Source organism: Pollicipes pollicipes, unplaced genomic scaffold (genome assembly GCF_011947565.3).
Source record: "Pollicipes pollicipes isolate AB1234 unplaced genomic scaffold, Ppol_2.1 Scaffold_5724;HRSCAF=6776_pilon_pilon_pilon, whole genome shotgun sequence".
Classification (NCBI taxonomy): Eukaryota; Metazoa; Arthropoda; class Thecostraca; order Pollicipedomorpha; family Pollicipedidae; genus Pollicipes; species Pollicipes pollicipes.
Window position 1 is genome coordinate 53508499 of NW_023596746.1, and position 22198 is coordinate 53530696.

Consider the following 22198-nt stretch of genomic DNA (forward strand, 5'->3'; position numbering starts at 1 on the left):
GAGCCAACACCCGTTACTAGTTATGCAGTTTCCACACCCGAGACTTCACACATGATCATGATGATGATGCAATATGATGGCACTTGACATGGTGGTAACCTAGCAAACTTGATGCTCTTTCCGGTCTTGGTGCTTTCGGTAGCCAGTTCCCTATCCTCTAATCTAACTCAGTGCTACGCACGGAGATATCCCAAGGCTGAAAATTGGTCGATCATTGTTCTTCTCTCCGCTCGGTTGCCGTTTTCGTCTCTTAGTTACTTTTGCTACATCAAGGCCAGTCGTTGTCGCCTTGGCTTAGGGATAATTCGTTACTTTCAATTCAGTTGCATCTAAATTTCCAATACTCACGGTTTCTGCCAGCTGGATAGCTCGCATACTCCTCGCAGTCTGACAATGGTAATGGTGGATGTAGAATTTAAGGGCTCGTTGACTTTTTGTATGGCATATGCCACCGTGTGCCTAGTGCTAGATTTCCTAAAATCACTGCCCAGAATGAGCCTCCTCGCATGTCTCTCCCTGTGCATGTGACCTGTGTATTGTCCTGCCTGTGTGACCAAGTGAGAGACTCTGTCTTGTTCTGCCTGAGTGACTAAGTCAGAGACCCTGTCTTGTTCAGCCTGAGTGACTAAGCAGCCAACGGTAGCTGACCGGATAAGAACACCGCCTCAGAAGCCCAGACTCCGCCCCATCTGACTGGATCGCTAGCCGAAGCTATTTCACAATGGCATTGTTCACGAGTCAACTTCCTGTTGTAGGTACCGGTTATTTCCCATGCCATGACAAGCAGGGAATCTGTGAGCAGAGCAATCGCGGCATTGGGGCAACGCGCTGGAATATTTGGAAAGCCTGCGGCGATGCCCTTCTTGTCATTTATCAACTTAGTACGATCTTGTACCCATGCTAAAATCCAGACACGCTCCGTGTGCTGGTGATAGCTGCTGGTCTCCGCCTGCGAGAGACTAGTTCCAGGCAAGCCTTGTCAAACATCTGCTGAACAGGTTTGTAAACTGCTGCAGGTGGCATAGGTCTGCGATATCTGTGAGTTACCTCTACAAGTTCACCCGGTGTGCAGTAACAGCGGGTGACCACGGACGTCACGAGGCCATGATCCTGCATATCGGCGAGCGGCGAATTCTTAAAACGCCCATGCATTTTAATTTTGAAATGTCACCATGACATATCAACTTTGAACTCGTTCTCCATCGAACTGTGTTGACTGCGTCGAAATTGGTCGATTCACATGACAACGGCGTCTGGCCAAGTGTTCTTTTTAATTCGGATTGGGCCAATTGTTACCGACACAACGCAATTTCCAAAGCTTTCAGGAATTTAGATCTTGTCCAGATAACCCACAAAAATCGCCCTTCAACATCGACCCAGTTCTGGCCGACTTTTCAGCAGAGGGACGAGCTCTGGCCCCTCCCGGAGTAGTCTTAGCTGGAAGCCTACACGGAGAACGCGGCTTCCCCGCTGCATGCTTATGAATAAGACGCGGGAGAAAACAAAATAGTTACAAGAGTTCATGAGGCTCTTCCACCTGCACTGAAAAGCAATTATATACAAATTCTCCATGCTTCATATAGCAATCCTGGGCTCGCCAAAGCAGGCTCAATGTTGCGCTACATACAGAGCCTTCTCATGATATGCATGCGACCTTTTAGACCTTACTAGATTTACTTAAACGTTTTTAGACTCACTTAAACGTACCGGACTCTAGGGGATTACACCTTTTCCGAAAGAGGGGGAGAAACAAGCGTATTCTGGCCGATATTTACTAAGCGGAGTGTGTTATTGACATTATATGATCCCGGTCACCAAAAACGTGCACCATTCCAAGCCCATCAATTTCGTCGACTACAATGGCTGGCCCATGCCAGGCACATAGCCAAACCATTTTCGAGACATTTTTTTTTGTAAAATGGCATGCAGACACACTCAGCCAATGCCTGCCACCTGAGGTCATTTAAGAGACACATTCTGATGCACTGACACCCACGATATAAGTGGATTTCGGAAGGCCACTGACTGCATTCGCTTATGTTTTGGAGTGATAGACATGCATTACAATAAACATCACATCTGTGATCATCTCACTCTTTGCATGTCGCCAAAGATGCTAGACTGGTAGACAAGGTTGCTTTAGTAGTAGGATGCATGTAGCTTGCAGATGGTGACACCCTCCATTCATACTCCTTACCTCAAACCATGTGATGTGATGTTGCTCACGTCTCGGCGAGTCATGATGTATTCATTCCAGGTCTCTCCTCTCCACATCCCATCTATTCATCCCAGTGCGTCGTCATTGCTTGCAAGTAGGTACCCGAAGTGTTTACGTGTGTCAAGCCAACATTCACATTTGAGTGACTTAATGCTACATGACGCTTGTTTGATTGGACGGGGACGCCATCTCTATTGATGAAGTAGGCATTATGCCTTCTCATGGAGATATGTAATCGTAGGCTACGATCACCAGGGATTCTGGCTAGAGGATGTTCGTGCGCCAAACAGGGGCATATGCAAATCAATTTCATGAATATGTGTTCTCTTCACGTAAGTCATGGATATTTTTGTCCTAGTTGAATCTATTTATGCACGGCATTGTGCAATTCCATAACTTACCCTTCTGTATGGTACATTTCACCACTTTCAGTTGAGCATGGCGACAGCCTTAAATTTAGTGAGCAATGAGACTTTTTAAGCGCACCGACTAAACCACCAAATCCGGCCAGTTATCACTCTTCTTCACCACATCCGGCCAGTTCTGAGTTTTCTCCGGCAGGCACTCCCTGGGCCGGAGTGGACCAAGTGCTCAAGTCCCATACAAATCACGGGGTCACACCTTTTGTTAAGAAATACACCCATGCCGTGCTGCACAAGCTACACATCGACCTCAAATTCGAGGTCGTCACACGACATACGCAGAAACCTGCGCGTTCGCGTGTACTCAGCCCACAACCGTAGGGACTTCTTCGCGGCTGGTACAGGCACACTGCACAAAAAAGCGCGCAGACACCTGGCCCTGATACCGATCGGCCCCCATCCAACCCTTTGCCGTCGCCTCGCTGCATCCGGCTGTCTGGCCCATAACGCCAAGGCTGGCACTGAGTCAGCGGGCCGTGCGGGGGGCCATTGGCGTGCCCTTCCTTCGCGGCGGCTGCGGCTCGTGTTTCCCGTCGCCCTTGCCCCCTCACCCGAGCCGTGATTGGCCGGCCGACCGCCGACTCCGACGCGCGGCCCCCGCAGCGCGGGACGAGCCGCGCGCCGCAAAAAACCGCCCGCGGCGCTGCAATCACCTTCTAATTTTGTAACGTTTGGAGATAAAATGTTGCGGCGGCGGTGGCGGGCGTCCAGTGTTCACGTGGCCGTCCGGGCATCCACAGCGCGCGCAGACATGCGGAGCCTGATCTTCCTCGCCGTCCTGGCCGTGGCGTACGGTGAGTGCGGCGCGGGTAGCGCCGGGGGTGTCTCGCGAGCGCTCTGTCCCAGCCGCAGCAGTGTCGAAAATCTAGCCGTTTTGGGATGTTTGTGTATTTGAGACGGGGCTTGAGACGTGCCGTCACCGACTTTAATCAGCTGATCCTGCCGGGCTGGTTGCTAGTTTCTAGCTATATAGGCGGCGTGAGAGGGAGGACATCCCTTGGATTTGAGGGTTAGCATGACCACTGGTGTGTAGTGCGACCACCTGGCGCCATTCACATACATTTGAAGACCCTCCTTATATTCTGGCACTGCTCTATAGGCTGTCACATCATTATTGAGAGCACATTTAGTACTAGGTTTGGCGCGGCACTGCATCAAAGGCATACGTTTTTAGCATTTGGTATTCGCACGGCCATATTAGCTCCTTCTGGCACTAAGGTGATGTCGCATGGCTCTGCCCCCTGCGTGATCTTTTCCTTGCATCGTGGGATATTTCATTCAAATGACACTTTTTTAGAATGCCAAAGTGCATGTTTGCTGTTGCATTACTACAAAAGCCGCATAGCCTTATAATTGAAACTGCAAGGTAAACCGTGCGTATTTCTTCCCAGCAGAATAATCCTATTTTAACATAATAATCCTGTTTTCCATGTCTGGCGCTCTGGTGTGTGACCCCATGCGTGGTGTTTATGCGTCAAGATCACCCCGTCAAATTTATTTCTAGCCTCGCATGGCAAGAAATTCCTGGGTGACTGCAGTCGCTTGCCCTGTTTAGTGACAGAATGTAATTGAAACCTCCTTGTTTGAATGGAAATTCAACAACGTACTCTACACTCTTATGCTTCTTGATAATTGCTAGGGACGCCTTAGCTGCTGCCAAAATCATGCATACCTGAGGCGTATTCAGTTGTATGGGTCTGCCGTAGCATTTTGCGTCGGTTGTGGACAATGTGGCCCTTTGCGTAGGCACGCCGTTGGCCGTCTCGCCCTCATCGCTGCATCTCAGTTGGTTTGCGCTCAACGCCGCGACCAACGTTCGGCGGACACATGACGGCATGGGCTTGCGACTGACAGATTATACTCATGTGCCTTTTCGTTGGTGGTTAGTTGATGAGTGACCAGAAGAGCCGGGCTGGAACAGGGACGATTCGATCGAGGCACTGCATGACAATTGGAATATCTCGGCAAAATTCGACTGTTGATCTCAAGTTGTGCTTGGCAGTAGGGTTTGGGCTTTCGTTTATCCCGGCAGGCATGCCGATTCCATGCCGATTCCATGGCCATTCGTGCAAACGTTACGGTCAAATGTCGGATATAGATCAGTTCTAGACGAAAAACATTCGTTACGAACGGAACTGTAATCCCTGAACTGGCCTGAAACGACCGTTTACCGCAAATCCGTCGTAGAGAAGCTTATAATACTTAAATTGCAGGATTCGTCCAGATGTCTTAAATCTTAGCGGTGTCTAGATCTCGATAACACGATGAACGGTTATGTGATCGCGGGAAGAGGACTGCTGTGGCATTTGATGAATGGGCTGTTGACCATGGATACTAAACTGTGATAACAAATCTATCGCTATTTGGCTTACCAAAAGTTTGCAATCATTTCTGTTTTTTTCCACCTGCAGCCATGAATATACTCTCAACGAGAATCATCAGCACACACACTTGTACACCGATTTCTCGAACCAAACCTAACAGCATTCCCCTATCGAGAACTCATCACATCAAACGCACAAAATTGCCCGCTCAAAATTGTCTACAGTGACAATGTATAACTACAACGGCATATCCATTGTTTCATTTTGGTTGTAAAAGACCCATCCGATTATGGACCCGTTTTGATCAATGAGTTGAGGTAGTTGTCATCTGGAATATGGTTGAAATCCCTGCGAAGATTAATCCAGCCGGTTTTTCCTACAGATTTGATTAGTTCATTGCCCAAAGGTTAGGGCTGGCGGCGCAGGAAACAGTCTCCCTACCTAATGCATCATCTACGTCACGCATACATTTTGACGATGTACACATAGAAATGAGTTAGAAACTGACCACCGGAGTGAAGTTGGTGACGTAGAAACTTTTTTTTGTATTGACTCACGTGTCCGGCGACTCGCAAAGCATTTCTCGCGTTGTTTTTGAAGCAACAACCTGCATTCATGTGATTTTATGCCAGCCGTCTGTTTTAGATTCCCTGTACGTTTTTTCCACCACTCAGGCATACCTGTGTACTAAACTACTTATCTACGTCCGCTTGTCGTATCTAACAAACGCCATCCCCTCACCTTGAACCTTTTTACACCGTGAGCAATTACACCATCACTTATGGCAGGCTCGCAGGCTCAAGTCCGTGACTACACGGGGGCTTAAACAGGTCGGGTTGTGTAAATCCGCCAGCTAATACCTTGGTGATCGTTTTGTCACACGATGTATGGAGAGCCGTCCTAAGCGCCGCTTACTTTGCATTCACCTGGAATTCAACACGGCAGCTTTTGTCAAGCGTGTAGACCAAACAAAATGGACGAACGTAACACCCAATGCAAGCTGATCAGCGAGCCTAGCTTTTTCTCCCTGACCAGCGCGTCCATCGTCCGTCTGTCATCAGCTTGTCAGCCTGGGGGCTCACGAGTCACCTTGAAGCAAATTGGGACGAACCTTCAATAAAGCCGCCGACCCACCCTGCGTGGTCGCGAGGTCACCATTACCAGTGCCATCGCCGATAAACCATGTACGGACGAGACGAGACACCTATTAGAAAGTGGCCACCAGGAGTAAAAGTGCAAGGGGGTCTGCACCTCCCAAGGCCGAATGAAAGGAGGAGTCAACTCCAACGAAAATGAAAGTTGTTTGGAAAGCTGGCCGTGCCCTCAAAGGCCAGCGATGCCCGATAGGGGAGGGGGCAGGTCATCTTCAGCTATCCTCGTCCACGTCCCGCCGCCAGGAGCCGCGCAAGATAGGTCGGATGTGGGTCAGACAGCAGGGTCGACGACCGCGTGCCGGCTGGCCCCGCGAGGCCGTGGCGGCACCGCCGACCGGTCTGGCGGGCCCGTCAGCGGAGACGGCGCGTTTCACAACCGGATTATGCGTCACAGCCGCCGAACCACCGGGGATTTGCATATTTCGTGGTGCTTGGACGCTCGGCAGTGGCGCGACCTCAGGCGGGCATAATGCAGCCGGCACCGGCGCGCGACTACTGGCGGCGCAGCATGCAACTGCGCGTGCCGTCGTCCGGTAAAAAGGACGGCCGCGTTGCGACAGCGCTGCTGACCGCTCGGCAGCTTCTTTTACATGCCGTCGGCGGACGCCACGTTCCTCGTGGCGTGCCGTCGTGCGATCGAACCGCCTGATGAGAACATCCGCGTCATGTCATTCGGCGAACCTGACGTGCCTCAGCGAGATGGGAACTGGGAGAGCGGACCAATTACAGTCAAGGTCAAGTGACCCCTGCAAAGCTATCCGTGATCATCTCATGGTCAGCAGTTCACGAACGACTTACAACGCAGCTCGGTCTTGCTTTCCCCCGCGCCGATAAGGGCACATTATCAGGACTTCATATCTCTTCCGGGGCCCCACTCGTCACTCCCCCACCCTCGACTTTATGCTGCTCCCGCGTCTCCTCCCCTCAACCCGAGCAATTTTTGTCGATGTACCATCCTGCGCATTGCAATGCACTTTCGCAATGCCTCTGACCGCCTGCTCGCCTTCGCTCCACAGGCCAGGATGACTTCCAGTTCGTCTGCCCCGAGTCGTACGGCGACTACGAGGACACCGAGTTCTGCGACTACTTCTGGCGCTGCAACCGCGGCGAGGCCGAGCCCTTGGAGTGCCAGGATGGCCACGCCTTCAACCCCAACCTGCGCGGTTCCATCTACCCCTGCGACTACGTCTTCAAAGTGAACTGCACGGGCCGCGAGAGCCTCCGTACGTGACCGATGGGTGCCACTCGGCCACCGCGACCGTGTAACCCCGCTCGGGTCGGTGTGGAGTGTGTGAGGCAATGTCACCAGCTGGCGGTCGGGTTCACCTCTGGGAGCCCGGTCTCCGTCACTCAGAGAGATCTCTGCTGGGCGTTCTTGCGGCAGCTCGGGTCAAAACGGATCCCTGTCATGCGGCTCGGAGGGCTCTTTCGGGCCACGCGTGCCAGCGTGAGCCAACCCACTCAAGGTTATTCCAAGCGAATGGTGTCGCTCGTAAGACCGGGGCACCACCAGTATGAGTGCTTAGGCTCAGACCCTTGTGGCGCCACAAATAGTATGTAATCCCATGACTTGCGGAAGAACGCAACATACGCCGCAAGGGATGTAAAATAATGGCTAAGAGCATGCTTACTCTTAAAATTCGTCTGTTGAGTCTTGTTCTTTGCCTTTTCGTTTACAGTTTTGAGTTGTTTGTTTGCTTTACTTTTGGCGAAATTCATCAGATAACCGTTCCAGTGTTACCTTGGTGAATCCAGTCTCGTCGTCGTGCTGCCTCTGACGCCACTGGTATCTCCACAGAGGACCCGCAACCCGGCATCGACCTGGAGTGCGAGCGCCAGCACGGCATCTACCCGGACCCGGAGCTGTGCGACACTTATTACGTCTGCAAGGACGGCGTGGCCACGCGCTCCCAGTGCGCGCCCGGTCTGCACTTCCACATCAAGAGCCGCGAGTGCCGGTGGCCGGATGAGGCCGGCCGCGGCCTCTGCGACAAGCGCGAGTGTGAGCTCCCAGCCGACTGTCGGCTCTGTCGTCCAGCTTGGGCTGCTCAAGTGGTCAATCTGTGCGCTGGGATGGCGCTCGCTCGTTTAGAGGGGAGTCGGCCAGGTCGGGGACAGTTTCAGCCCGACCTCAATTGTGTGTGCTGTTGTTCGCGGTGCGGTCCTTCGGGTGGCGCGAGGGATCACCTGAACTACCTCGCATTTACGGCTTAATGATCGGATTCTTCCTCTTTCAATTCCTCGAAAACGTTCGTCACCGAACCGCAGGGTTCTTCCAACACCGCGACCGCACAACTACGTTCAATTCCACAATCATCTTTCTGTCCAGCTCACCAGCAAACCTTAAAAAGCCTGTTTGCTTTCGACTTCGCGTCCAAAGCATTGCTCCATCCTGCATTAACTCGACCACCAGCTTTCCGCTGATCTCCTCACTCGACGCGCTTGACCGCCGGGCCGGTGGCGCCATCTGCAATGACTCGGCGCCGCCGCCAGTGCCGCAGCCTGGCGGACGCCCCCTGGCAACGCAGCGCTGATCATGCCGCCCCCGCCGCAGCCCTCGGCGACTTCTCGTGCCCGCTGGACGCCACGAACGCGGTGGACGTGCACGGCAACCGCGACAACAACCCCACCTACATCCATCCGGACGACTGCAGGCTCTTCTACGTCTGCCTGAACGGCGTCAAGCCCATGGAGGGCGGGTGCCCCGAGGGCACTGTCTTCAATGACGCCACGCGCAAGTGTGACGACCCCGCGAACGTTGAAGGATGGTAAGCAGAGTTCCGTTGCTTTTTGTGGAATTCACTGATGTGTAGGACTTTGTACTCTTGTGCTGCATGGCTGGACTGCTTCGGATTACTACACATGCGTTGGACTGCTAAACATTCGGATTGCTGATTTCGTTGTCTGTTCCAGTCGTCCATTGCGTTGCGTGTAGAAAAGTCGCAACCATTGTGCACTTGTTCACTGCAAGCTATCGATTTACTTTTTGAACGTACGACTGTCAGCTCCTTACGTCTCAGGGGGGGGGGGGGGGGGGTCCGGCCTGTTGTTTAGAAAATGCACGTAAGATCGGCCGGCGTCGCAGAAAACAATTACGTCACATGCATGCATTCCGGACGACAGACTTCAATGAAGTATCGGGGCGAAGTTGAGGCCCGCTGGTGACTGACTGCGTGCTGCGTTCTGTTTCAGCGAGAATTACTACTCGTCAGTCGAAGGGGAGCAGGATCTGTAACTTACTCTCGTCACCGGAAAATATGTTTGGCTCCGGCCAGGGAATACTCGCATTGTTTGACGTCATAACAGGAGAGTCTCGGATAAACGCGAAGAGAAATAAAGCCAGGTGTCAGTTTGGAATGAGAGAGCAATGGAGTAAAAACAGTCATTTGTTGGCCGGTTTGCTATGAACTGACCCGTGATGTGTGCTGCAGCTGGCATGCCTGGAGGTTCTGTTACATTGTTGTACAAACTGTAGTTTTACCATGATTTTGATAAATACAGAGTTGTGGGCAGCCCGGCTTGTCAGTTGTTCGCTGCTCTGAACCAGAGACGCAACTTTTTAATCCACCAACCCACCACATCTGATACGGCAAGAACGCGCGGGCTTGTAGCCCGGTAGTGGGCCAGACTTGTCGGGATTTTCGGGTTAAAGGTTTTAACAACCAAAATAAGACCCTTTTGCTGGTATATTTGCTTCCGGACCTTCTAAAAATCCAAGTGTACTACCACACATAAAACAGCTGTGGAAGTTAGTACTTCGAGTTTTGTAGGAAGGGGCCTCGTGACAAAATCAACTGTTAACATGACAAACCAGTAAATCAAGTTGCACCAATTGAGCAGCTTTAAGCAAAGATCTCATCAAGCCGCGCAAAGTAGATGCAGAAAATGTTTCAAGCGTTGCCTTTATATTATTCAACCGTAGGCATGTCAATCGCTTGTATAAACACAGTGAGTAATGCGCTTGGCCCGTTGTTATAAGAATATGGTTTACTTAAGCGACACTTTTTCATACGCAAACCACACATTAGAATGCATAGCAATCATTAACGAAATACCCGGGAAACTGTATGACTTCATCGCCCTAGCCTGGCATGTTGGTCAATAGAGAACGCAACTACTGGTGTTTCACATGTGCAACAATTGTCATAATCTAAAAAGTGGTAGGGTAGAGTTTGTCTACTTATGCCTGCGTTATTTTCATGCAACATACAAATTACTACCGCGATAAGAGGTTCTTTCTTATGATTTTCTTCTCTTTCCGATCGTCACTAATTGTTCATGTGTATCCAAAGGACAAAATCTGTTCTGTTTGTACCTGCCATCTCCTCCGATATCTGTTAACAGGTCTGTATCAAGAAGTCCAGTTCTACGCATGACGTCGTCAACCAAACATTCAGTGTAGTTCCGAAAAGCTGCAGCCAATGGGCTATGCAAATGAATGCCTCCAGCATGCTTTGCTCAGTTTGTCTTTCAGTCGAAACACGGCTGTAACCTTATAGAACATCTCACGGTTTTGTGGCCTGATGGTTTTTGTTTTTGTGATGCACGATGTCACCTAAGTGGCGTATTCAGCGTTCCTGGACAACATACGATTGCTTTCTTTGTACGCAGCATCACAAATGGCGCGGGGTGGGGGGCAGACTTCCTGAAAGGAAGCATAGATAGCGATAAGGGTGAAATGCGGATCATTTCAAATCTGACGTGCAGTGACTATTCCACACTATTGCATGATGTGTCTACTTAAGGATAGCAACCACTATATACAATTATTGATTTTTTCTGTAACCCGGGTGATCACGTTGCTGCTATTGTAGCGCATTCGCCATCAGCGGGGCAGACAAAGCGCCAGTGTCGTGTGAAATATGCGACCGATTTCTTCGCCCTGTATGCTATTTGTGCTAGTGTGTAGTGCGAGGAACTAAAAGACCCAACGATTTGAAAAACCTAGAATTTATTCACTCTGTGTCAGTGTAAAGACATCAGTGAGATGTCCTTGCTTCTACAATGAGATGTGATACACACAAGGGTTAATTCCTTAATCACAATCACTATATAATTTTTATTAGACGTGTGCTTTTGACAAATGTCATTACCTACGAAAACAATATTTTTCATGACATGAATATGATAACATATTTCGCGTGTTTCGTGTAAAGACCTGAAATGCTGTAACAATTAATCAATAAAGAGACTAATAATATCAATAATTCATAAATTATGTAATATAATGTAATCTAAGCAGTGATGTGTTGATTAATGATAACTAAGTGATATGATATAATACGGCGTAATTAATGCGCAATAATGAACTAATTAACAAAGCTACAAATATCGATAGCACTCCATGGGAATCTTTTGCATTTGAAGATATTGGAGCAAGCATCAGGTATGATAAAACAAGGTCACCTAACTAACGTTAAGTTTTTTTTAGTGGAAAGACTGTTCAAAACAGCACAATTCTCTATGTAGTAAATATGCTCCTTAGTGCGTCATGGTTTGATTACGTCATCGTACCTTGCAAAATGCATAACATTGATTGAGAGCCAATTGACGGCAGTTATATCTGGAAATCGCGCTCACGAACGCCAGATATAAACGACGCGACGATTATAGTCTTCTAGGCCTTGATCGCCGCATGGCTTATGGAATAGCAGGATTTGAATGACGTTATTATGAGATCATGAATGCCAAGGCGACTTTGAAAAGTTTCCCCGATATGCTTTCACCCATTTTCGCGGGCGTTTAGCTCAGAAACCAGAGAAGTTAAGTCTGAAGAAGGGCAGGATTGTGAACAGCACCGAAAGGTCTTTAATATGGCTATTGAAGTTCAAAACCTCAGATAAATGTGGAACACACCCTTTAAATTAATATTCACTATTAATACGAGCTCAGTACGGTAGCCCCACGGTCATTTGCGGGCTGGATCCCCAGCTGGCCGGGCGGGGCCGCGAGCTGACATTTTTGAAAACGGTTGCGTCTCTACTCTGAACGAACAGGCTAAGAGGTCAGGAAACGAATCGAAGACACCGACAGGCCGGGCCCAGACGCACACCAGGAAGCCTAGCAGAAGTACCAGATGAAAAAAGTAATCACCCCAGTTTTCAGCCGCATCATGCGTTTTTTAACGCCTAATGCGCTATTGACCGGAATGCGCGCAGGTAGAACGCGTTTGATGTCGGAGTCAACAGCACGCGCATGTCTTTAGACTACCCATATTTGACTTGGATTGCAAATCCACTTCTGAATGCTTTCGACATAATCATATTTTCCGCACGAAAGGATTTTTTTGTGGAGTTTTCAGTCGGCCTAATGCTCAGCACTTTAAGTAAGCGCATTCGCTTCGATACATTTATTAGTTGAAGGTTCTTTGCTGAGTAAACGACCTTCAATGCACCATAAGGTACATGTCTAACGACGTTGTAATGGCGGTTACCGTTAGTGCCGTGCGGTTCTCTGAGTTTGCTACTCTGAATACCGTCATTACATCCGTTATTTATCATTACAACGTCACTCAACCAGTATCTCCTGTATACTTAAGGCACTTAACATACGAACTTTCAACTGAAAATGCCAAAAAACCAGGAGCTGGAGGCCTTCCTTCATTATAGGAAGTTAACACTTAAGTGTTGCCCAACTGAAGCTTGAAACACTCATTTTGCTTAGGTTTCGGCGTGTGCGATTAACAACAAATGTCACTCACATCGCCTAAGCCTCTTCGCCAGCATCTTACTGCAGCATACTTGTTGGCCCTTCCAACCTGATGAAACGGATCAGTCCGCGTACTTGAACCTGGTACTGCTGTCCGCAGCTGTAACCAGCTTGCCCTTTTTAAGAGTGGAAGGAGGTCACTTGAGTATTGCATATTGTGAACAGACGCATGCTCTGGTGACGTGCATTGCTTAGATGCCTAGTCACGTGTGCCTATCGCGGACCATTCTGTATTGCCTCCAATAGCGGTACTCTCTCTTAAAGGCAATGCTCTACATTTAAGGATTTTGAGGCAAAGTATCAGACATGATGAAATAAATCCACTTATAAATATGGACATACCTTCAGGTGGAAAAGGCTGCTTTAGACAACACGACTTCTCTTTTTAGTAACTGCGCTCTTCAATGCGCCATTGTTTGATTACGTCATCGTCCCTTACACAACATTGATTGCGAGCCAATTGGCGACCATTCTATCTGGCGATCGAGCTCACAAACGCCAGCTATGAACGACACAAACAATTATGTTTTTCTCGGGCTGGATTGCCGCATGACCAGTAGAATGGCAACGTTTGAATTATGTTATTATTGTGTTCTGCTCGCCTGGGTGACCCTGGAAAAGTCTCTCCGAAAAAATCTGCACATGTTGGCAGGCGTGGTGCTCAGAAAATAGAATGGTTTAGGTCTTAAGAGTGGCAGGGCTGTACATTACACCGAATGACCTTCAGGATAGCTATTTCGGTTGAAAACCAATGTGAAGCAGTCCGTTGAATGTAAACATTAGGAAAGCCTTCGCTTCCAAAACGTTGGGCAAAGCCATTGATGTATGAACATATTGATGAAGCCAGATTGCTTCGTGAATCATTGTTTTAACGAGCGCTCCGCGTTTGGAGGCTATCACAAAAACACTGAGCAATAACTGGATTTGAAGCGGTTTTCACTGCACATGTCACGAGAACGTGCACCAAGGCTGTTCCGAGTTTGCGCTACGCCATTCCTTTGCTTAACGTCTAACCACGAACAGCTGAATGGAAGTGTAAGCACACTATTTCAGTTCAAACGCAGTGACGACCATAGGTCTACCCGATCAGTGTGGAATATCCGACAAACTTAGTTCGCGACTCTCGTATGGGCTATCTATGGCGCTGCTGACAGTCAACGAAGCTCATCAAGCTCCGAAGCGCCTGTCGCCAGGTGTTCACTGAATTGAAACGCTTAAACAATATATTTTCATCGCAAAGGTGTTATAAATGTTCATTCCGCTTGTGAAAAGTTGGTATCCACATGCATATTAGAAAGGGGTCTTGAACGCGGGTGAACATAACTGAAGTTATGGAATAAAATATGTTTTATGATGAGAAAAGCCCAAAAATGTAATAGTATTGTCTTCATCACTACTGGGTAATATCAAAATGATGGTTATAGAAGCGAGCACATTTCATGGTGGCGAGCACGATGTTGGTGGAAAGACTGCTCAAAATTAAATGCAGCCCAAAATTGATTCAAGCATGTAATGACAACTTTAAGCATTGAGGATGAATTCGATGAATGCGCTTTACTGCTCGATTCGGACAACTCTGTCGCGGTCGTGTACGCTTAATTTGACGTAAATGAGTAGCAAATTTTAGTAACCCATGCAGTTGCAACATAATAACGTTTCTCTATGCTAACAGGAAGCTAAGAACATTATTTGCATTCATTACACAATTACTCAACACTTACAAAAACACTGCACGAGAAAATCCAGTGGGCGCAGAGGCTTGATAGAGCACTTCGCCGAACGCGGTTTTCCATGTTCGCCACTCAAAGCTTTGAGAACTAAATCATACGTCTGGCAAGGCTGTAATTCACGAACGAGCTCGTCATTACCAGTTCCATTAAACGCGAGATCGGAGAAGTCGAGGCTGTGAAATTTGATGCAACGGTTTTTAACGTAGTGACATTTACTCACCATGTTCTGTTCCCTGAAAAAAATACATCTTAAACGGGGGAACTCGTAAAATGTCTGCATAGAATATACATGAAGCGTACTGAAGGGCTTTATACAAAACAACAAGGTATTTCTTGGCCTTCATCATTTTTTTTTTTTGAGAACCCCACGTAGCCGCAGATAGAGAAGATCTGAGAATGACAGTCGAATAACACTCGCACCAAATGTTTCCACCTTAGTCGTGCATTCCTCGATAAAAAACATCCACAACATTCCGTCTTGTATTCTCGTAACAAACCAACCATTTCAACAGCACGAGTCATATCAGAAGGACCACATATGCAACATGTGTGCATTTGCGTGTCCCAGCTGGCGTCCCTCGCCATAAGACACCTCGAAAATGACGTCTCGGGCCGCTGTCTCCGGGACCTTCGTCCGTCGGCCTCTGGTGACGGCGCGACACTGCGAGAGACTGCCAAGGTGGCGCTGCTAGGGCGAGGCCGCCTACTGGGCTGTCTGGGGCAGATGGCAGAGATCGCCGCTCTACTTCCGGCGGCGCGTCTCCGGAGCAGTGTCAAACCAGTCGGCGCTGAGAACGAACAGTTCCGGGTCAGCGAGAACCCAGAGGTGCTGCGGCCGTGGAACAAGGACGCGTGCCAGTGTTAAAAATCGCCGACGATGCTTTCTTTGTTCTCAGCAAGAGGCGCAGACACACTTGTTTCGCTAATATGCTCACCAGTTGTGAAAGGTGCGAGAGTGATGTAGTCACAGCTAACGTCAGGTGGTGGCATTCAATGAAAGCATGTTTGATAGTTCTTGGGGTGCAGGGGTGAACTAGCGCGAACTTGCTTTAATTTCAAGATCACAGGGGGCGCCTCTGTACTTGTCCATCCAAGTCAACAGCCAATGGCATTAAACGTTCTAGATATCGGCAGCTTTTGGGGCTTCACTCGACATGCGCACCCGCGTGCACCTGAGACTGAGGCGCCTGAGACTGTAAGACCGCGTGCGCCTGAGAATGAGGCGCCTGAGACTGTAAGACCGCGTGCGCCTGAGACTGAGGCGCCTGAGACTGTGAGACCGTGTGGGCCTGAGACTTAGGCCTGATCGTCCGACCTGCGTACGTGCTACGCACCATTCAGGAACGTTGACGGGGTCGTCGCAGGCGCTGATTTCCTCGCTGTACACCAGCCCTTCATCGCAACCAGACAGGGCCGGCTCGATGCCGTTCTTGCACACGTAGAACTTGGTGCAGTCCTCCGGGTGTGCGAAAGTGGGGTGCGCGATCTTCTGGTTACTGGGCGTGAAGTAATCTATGCTCGGGTCGCACGTGAAGCCGTCGAGCGAGGTGCGCTGCCCGCACGAGCCGCGATTCGCCGACTGTGGCCAGTCGCACGTCCTGGAAGAGATGTTGTAATGTAGGCCCGGTGAGCAGATGAGCTGCGTCGGCGTGTCGTCGGAGCACGAGTAGTACTTGTCGCACACCTCCGGGTCCTCGTGCGCGTAGATGCCGTTCTGGCGCTCGCAGACGCCTGTGCCCAGTGGCTCACCAAGGGACTCGCGTCCGTAGCAGTCGACGTTGAAGATGTAGTCGCACGGCTCAGCCAGCTGAACACGGTTCGGGTCGAACGCCCAGCCGTCCTTGCATTCTTTCTTAACGGCCTCGCCGCGGAAGCAGTCCCAGTACGTATCACACTCGTCCGGGTCGATGAACTTGCCGGTGCTCTCTTCCAACGGGCATTCGAACACGTCCACCGCCGCCGCCCCTGTGGTGGACGGGGTGACGTCAGCGCACGTGAGTCGTCGGCCGGACAGCGAAGCGCGCCTTTTACGGCGCCCAGCGTGACCAGGACGGCAGTTGCTGCAGACCTTTCTAGTTTGGTCCAGAACACTATACAGCGTATGTTATGCCATTTTTGCGAGAACTAGTGCGGTTTGATCCTACACGTAGCACTGACGTATCTTCGCGCCGAACCAACAACGATGGGGTGGGGAGGGGGTGCGGGGTGGGGGGGGGGATGGGGTTGGGGTGGGACGAGGTAATATCAACACTACCTTCGATCTCGGGACCGCGGTGATCCACTTACTGGTCAAAGTGTTGACTCAAGCGCTTCAGTGGTAAAAATGTATAAAATTGAATAATATGGCATTATTTCTACATTTCTGCTGAAGCAACCACTGCCTACATTAGCTTTTTGAGACATTATATCATTTTCGGCAGTTTTAGCTTAAATACGAGACAAGGCTATCCTGTTAAAAACAGCGGAACTATGAATTGAGACTCAGGCACTGTGAACAATTAATGAAGAGGAAAGGTGAACAGGTAGTGCACATCGAGCTAGACTAAAATGGGACGCTGTTTAATGGCAATGGATTGTCAAAAGCAAATACATACGAGTCTTTGATGTGTTTGGGATCGAAATCAGAGGCATGCCAGTTGACCGATCATTGTCTGTTTTCCGCGTTACTCACCACAAATGCACTCATGCGACGAGTTCAAGAACATATGGAACGATTGGTGAACAAACAGTAGCCCGACGACAGGGAACGGTGAACATTACGCACTGGGACAAGCCAGAGTGCTGCGGACGAACAAAGATGGCATGTCGTGCAAACAGTTAATAAAAAGATCCGAGGTTAAATAGTATATATATATATATATATATATATATATATATATATATACAAAAATGCTTATGCAATAGATGCAATAAAAAAGAATCCGCACGGACGCTATTGATGCACAGGGAGGGCAATCTGATGCAGAAATGACGCGCGGAAAGTTGGATCCGTCTAACTCTGTAAGCGGGATTCGGTTAAACATTCACACATACCAGTTCATGTATCAGTTCGGGTGCGAAATCATCAATGTACTTATCACTTATCACTGTACCCTTGTTCACGCAAATTTTTGTTCTATCTCTTTCAGAGCGGCACAAATTCGAATATCCATGGAAGTCCTTATGCTCCCAGAAGCGTTATCGGGTTTCGTGAAAACCAGTGGGCCCCCGCATTAATCCTGCGGTCGGTCTGCGTACGTGGAACTGATACAAAGCCGCCCCTATTTAACAATGGTTACTGCCGTATCCCAGCCAACCTTTCCTTCACGCAAGCAAGAAAAAATCTCGAAGAGCAGAATTTTGCCGAGCTTTTGCACACATTATCCTGCAATTTACTGCATTCCAAAAAAGTTGCAAGATGTTTTGTTAGCGCATAATAGGTTTGTTCAACATTGCTGCTAGGCTTGTGTGAAAGTCTCACCTGCCAGCACGAGCGGGAGGAGAGCGCACCACATGGTGTCGTGACGGGCACTCCCGGAGAGGTGCAGACACTGGCGTAGGCTGCCTGTTCCGCCGGCCGCCGCCAACTCTAAGTACGCTCAGCGTGACCTTCATGCTGAGCAGGCGCCTCTCTTTCACCGGCGCCAGGTTTGCGTAACGGATGCTGTCGGATTTCGCGGGGGGCCGGCGGGGTTCCGCAACGGACCAAACCCGCCGCATACCACCGAGCCGACTGCTCTGATGTTTTTGGGCACGGCGTGACACCAGACGGTATCCGATGATGTTTGACAGAATGGGTCACGCATTTTGATGGCATGGACTACGCTGACGACCCGAGGCTATTCCTTTGCTTCAGATTCCACGGATGAGAAATTATTTGTTATGTTCATCATGAGCTGCCGCGGCTTAACATATGTTTTTATGCGCATGTGACGCCGACGCCATTGCGCCATAGTATATTGATATTGTATCGCCATTGAGGTTTATGTTATTTATTTGCTGCCAAAATCGCTTTAATGGCGCTCTTTTGGCGCGTCAGTATTTTTAACATGTTTGTCTAATGTACGTTGTTTGTGTTTTGTTTTTGAGCATCGTGCGAAAATGCATTTCTCCATGCGTCAGTTTGTTAAGCAAAGTTGTATGTAATGCATCATATATACTCCATTCAGCATGGAGGTATGCTCACGGCTCATAGGTATAAATAAATGGTGTGGCAGTGACGTGCAAGGGCTGCTGATGTTTTGGTGTCACAGTCATCCGTAGTGTGACCAAACGCAAAAAGTCATCCTCCCTTGCTTAACCAAGGCGTGGCTGCATTTACTACAGGCCTGAAGAACATAAATGTGTCTGCTTAAGCGTTACTTCAACTAATAATGTGTTATCGGCACGAGCACTTTCACTCGTTGAGCACTATGCCAATAAACGGCGTTGAGCATTGAGCGATATTGTACAACCTTAAATGGTAATGATGATTAAAGTTCAAGAGCGCACTGACGTCGCTGGTTATCAGACGCCCATAATTAGCACAACCTTAACGTCATGCGTGATGGACTGGGCCTGACGTCTGTAGCTGATTGCTCTTTCTTCGAGAGTGGGTTTACCCTCTAGAAGTATCCAATGATAAAGTATCAGGCCAGGCGCATTGATGTCATTCCGTAAAGGTAAGTTGATAATTACTTCAAGAAGTAAATAAGGTTTGTTTTGTCCTTTAACACACTTTCTTTGTACGTTCAATCTTAAAACTGTCTTCGTTGTCATGTCAACGCTCTTAATTTGACGGATTTATTGGATGGAGCAGCGGTTTTGTGCTGTCTGTGATGAACATCGCAGGGACTTTATTCGTGGTTTTCAACTCTGCACACAACTTCGGAGATGTCTGACAACGGGCGAAGAACATAGCGGTTGATAAAGTAATGTGTTGTATTCAGCACGGTCTTTTTATCACATTCCATTCTACAGCTGCAGCATGGAGGTTGCACGTACACACACACAAACAGTTGTACTTGTCTCAGCGATTGGTAACAACAAATGTGTGCGTCACGTAGGGGTGGGCCAAGCGGCCCCCTGGAGCTGGCAGAACCCAGATCACCAGATCAGATCACTGGGCAGCCCAGGCCATTCAAAAGGGTTGTTGACCAGCGCCAACAGTGGTCGCAGATGCCAGATCATGTCAGACCACTGGGGAAGGTCGCTGGTCTGCCCACGGACAAGCATCAAGCAACGCGTCCACCCAGATCGATAGAGGGCATTATGCTTGATGTCTCGTGCCGTGGAACATGTTCGGCGTCGCCGCGGCTCCGTCGACGTCGCCGGCTGTGACCCCGTGTGACCCACTGACGGGTGACTGGGCGGGGAGTCGGGCGGCGCGGTCCGGATGTCTTGACTAGTGCCCGGGCGGCGACGTGCTCCGGCTGGCAGCTGCCAGGCCGGCCGGCCAGGGCCGATCACGAGCGCACGGACAGGTCCGCGTCAGGAGAGTTATAGTAGTCGGCGCTGAGGGCAGGGGCATCACGGCTACTGGCGGCCAGTCGGAGCGCACTCACAGACTGCTGCTGGGTATCGCAAGAGCCATATGTGGGGAGGTTGGCAGACATGTTTAGAGCGTCCGGATGCCATGCCCAGTCAAAACACCTGAGATCACTTGAGTCCGGTAAGTTATGCGTATTTCGATGTATGTTGCTAAAAACAAGTTGACTGGCTCCATTCTTTAACGATCAGTAATTGAGACTTTTAACAGCGCGAGCACGTTGTATGAATTTCTTGGACTGCCGTGGACACCTGGAAGCTGTGGAAGGTTGCAGAGCACAGGTGCCATCCGACATACCACCAGTCGTGTCAAGGCCCAGACGATGCAACGGAAAAAATTGATGTCAATTCATGCATGCCTCCAGGGGCCGCTCCTGTCTGCACGACTGCACTTCGTGCCGCCACCAAAAATCCACCCTGACAGCATCGCGCGAAACCCCTCGACCGAGCCAGCCCTGTTTGGCAAAGCTCCAATCCGTGCTGGCTGTCAACAGAAGGCAACCGCCTGTCGCTGGGAATCAAGCATGAGCTCGCTTCGCCGCCCAAAGTGCGAACCTACCACAGCACCCCGGCTCCGACCCACCTCGTGACCCGCGGAGACGTCCAGTGCGAGCGGCGGCGGCCCCACCCACTCACCAGTCCGGCACGTCGGCGGGCTTCTCGCAGGCGAAGGTGGCGGTGCTGTACACCAGCCCCTCGTCGCAGCGGCCGATGGACGGTGCGATCCCGTTCTTGCACACGTAGAAACGCTGGCAGTCGGTCGGGTGCGGGAAGGTGGGGTGCACGATCTTCTGGTTGGCGCTGGTGAAGAAGAACTCCTGCGACGGGTCGCAGGTGATGTTGTCCAGGGTTTGCAGGGCGCCGCACGCGCCGCGCTGGGCGCCTTCCGGCCAGTCGCACGACCTCAGGTCAAGGTTGAAGTGCAGGCCCGGCGGACAGAGTCGAAGCGTAGGCACATTCTTCTTGCACGTGTAGTACCTGTCGCAAATGTTGGGGTCCTCGTGCGCGTAGAGGCCGTTCTCTCGCACACAGACGCCCGTGCCCAGCGGGTCGCCCAGGAGCTCACGACCGGTGCAGTCGACGGAGAAGATGTAGTCGCACGGCTCCCTCAGGTGAATGAGAGCGGGGTCGAAAGCATGCCCGTCCGGACAATACACGGGCTCGGGCGTGCCGCGGAAACAGTCCCAGTACTTGTCGCACTCGTCCGGGTCGGCGAACTTGCCGGTCGTCTCATCGGGCGGACACGTGAAGGTCTCCGCGCCCAGGGCGACTGGAATGGCCCACCGGACAGGTCAGGTCAGGTCGGGTCACAGGTCAGGTGACAGGTCAAGTCACCGCCGTGCCTAGCGCCGGTGCTCAGGGCCTTGGCCAGAATTGCTTTGATGCGTCATGGTAAATGCTTTGCTTCAAAGGGGCGCTGCGATTGTACGTCCCGTTCCACCCAAACCATCAATAAAACTGAGTTTTTCAAAGTAAGAAGCGGTAGTTCAGTGCTGATGCATTCATGAGAGCAAGCAATAATCATATTGCAATTTAGAACGCTTTCCTAGGTTAGCTCGGGTGAAAGCTTGATGACCTTGCTGACCTTGAATACGGATGAAAAACATTTTAAAATGAACACACGCACATTACGACGACACATAATCACACAATAACGATGTACATGCGCTAACGGATCACTGGGTAGATATGGTAATCGCAAATCATCTTAAGGAGCGGGTTAATTGGACAACATGTTGCCGGTCTCATCAGCCAAATATGGCTTCCTTGCTCATGATTCAATGAGTCTGGGTCAGTACTTTCACCCTGTATTTTTGGCCCTGTGCGTGCAGAAGTGTTGCTGCTGTTTATACATGTGATTCCGGTCATATTACACCGCGAAGTGCTAGTTCGGTGTGCGGTATACGTGCATGCATATAGTCAGTATCCCATTCCCAATGCATTTGAGCCATTCAATGTCTTGCAAACGAACGCAGTAAGCAGCGATGGCAAAATACATGAATTTTTTGAAAATTCAGAAAATGAAAAAAGAAAGGGAAAAACTTTTGTGTTTCTCCCTCATAAGTTTGCAGACGGTTGGAGAAAAAGATGGAAGTGTCTGTAAGGGAGCATTGACATAATTACCAGCCATGATCCA

General features: G+C 49.9%; 3 protein-coding genes across 3 annotated transcripts; 1 reads left to right on the plus strand and 2 right to left on the minus strand.

Moving 5' to 3' along the window:
- The first annotated feature begins 3300 nt into the window (after positions 1-3300).
- LOC119103884 (protein obstructor-E) lies at positions 3301-9630 on the plus strand. Its single transcript, XM_037227567.1, has 5 exons — positions 3301-3434; positions 7135-7341; positions 7917-8120; positions 8673-8886; positions 9311-9630. The coding sequence occupies exons 1-5, from the start codon at positions 3323-3325 to the stop codon at positions 9351-9353; spliced, it is 780 nt and encodes a 259-aa protein (XP_037083462.1). The 5' UTR covers positions 3301-3322; the 3' UTR covers positions 9354-9630.
- Positions 9631-15023: 5393 nt separating this feature from the next.
- LOC119103886 (protein obstructor-E) lies at positions 15024-18088 on the minus strand. The gene is made up of 3 exons (XM_037227569.1): positions 18017-18088; positions 15891-16521; positions 15024-15344 (listed from the first exon to the last, which is right to left on the minus strand). The coding sequence occupies exons 1-3, from the start codon at positions 18048-18050 to the stop codon at positions 15299-15301; spliced, it is 711 nt and encodes a 236-aa protein (XP_037083464.1). The 5' UTR covers positions 18051-18088; the 3' UTR covers positions 15024-15298.
- A 1349-nt stretch (positions 18089-19437) lies between these two features.
- Positions 19438-21344, minus strand: LOC119103200 (protein obstructor-E-like; the record flags this gene model as incomplete). The annotated part of the gene is made up of 2 exons (XM_037226644.1): positions 19438-20028; positions 20698-21344. Coding segments are annotated over 2 exons (696 nt in total), but the record flags the coding sequence as incomplete, so codon positions are not given.
- Positions 21345-22198: the final 854 nt, after the last annotated feature.

Coding starts and splice junctions, on each gene's coding strand:
- LOC119103886 (XM_037227569.1), bottom strand. CDS start 18,050: ATGTGGTGCGCTCTCCTCCCGCTCGTGCTGGCAG. Junction 16,522..18,016: donor CCTCCCGCTCGTGCTGGCAG/GTGAGACTTTCA, acceptor CGTCCACCACAG/GGGCGGCGGCGGTGGACGTG. Junction 15,345..15,890: donor CCCGTCAACGTTCCTGAATG/GTGCGTAGCACG, acceptor GTTCGTTCTCAG/CGCCGACTGGTTTGACACTG.
- LOC119103884 (XM_037227567.1), top strand. CDS start 3,323: ATGTTGCGGCGGCGGTGGCGGGCGTCCAGTGTTCACGTGGCCGTCCGG. Junction 3,435..7,134: donor CGTCCTGGCCGTGGCGTACG/GTGAGTGCGGCG, acceptor TTCGCTCCACAG/GCCAGGATGACTTCCAGTTC. Junction 8,887..9,310: donor CCCGCGAACGTTGAAGGATG/GTAAGCAGAGTT, acceptor GTTCTGTTTCAG/CGAGAATTACTACTCGTCAG.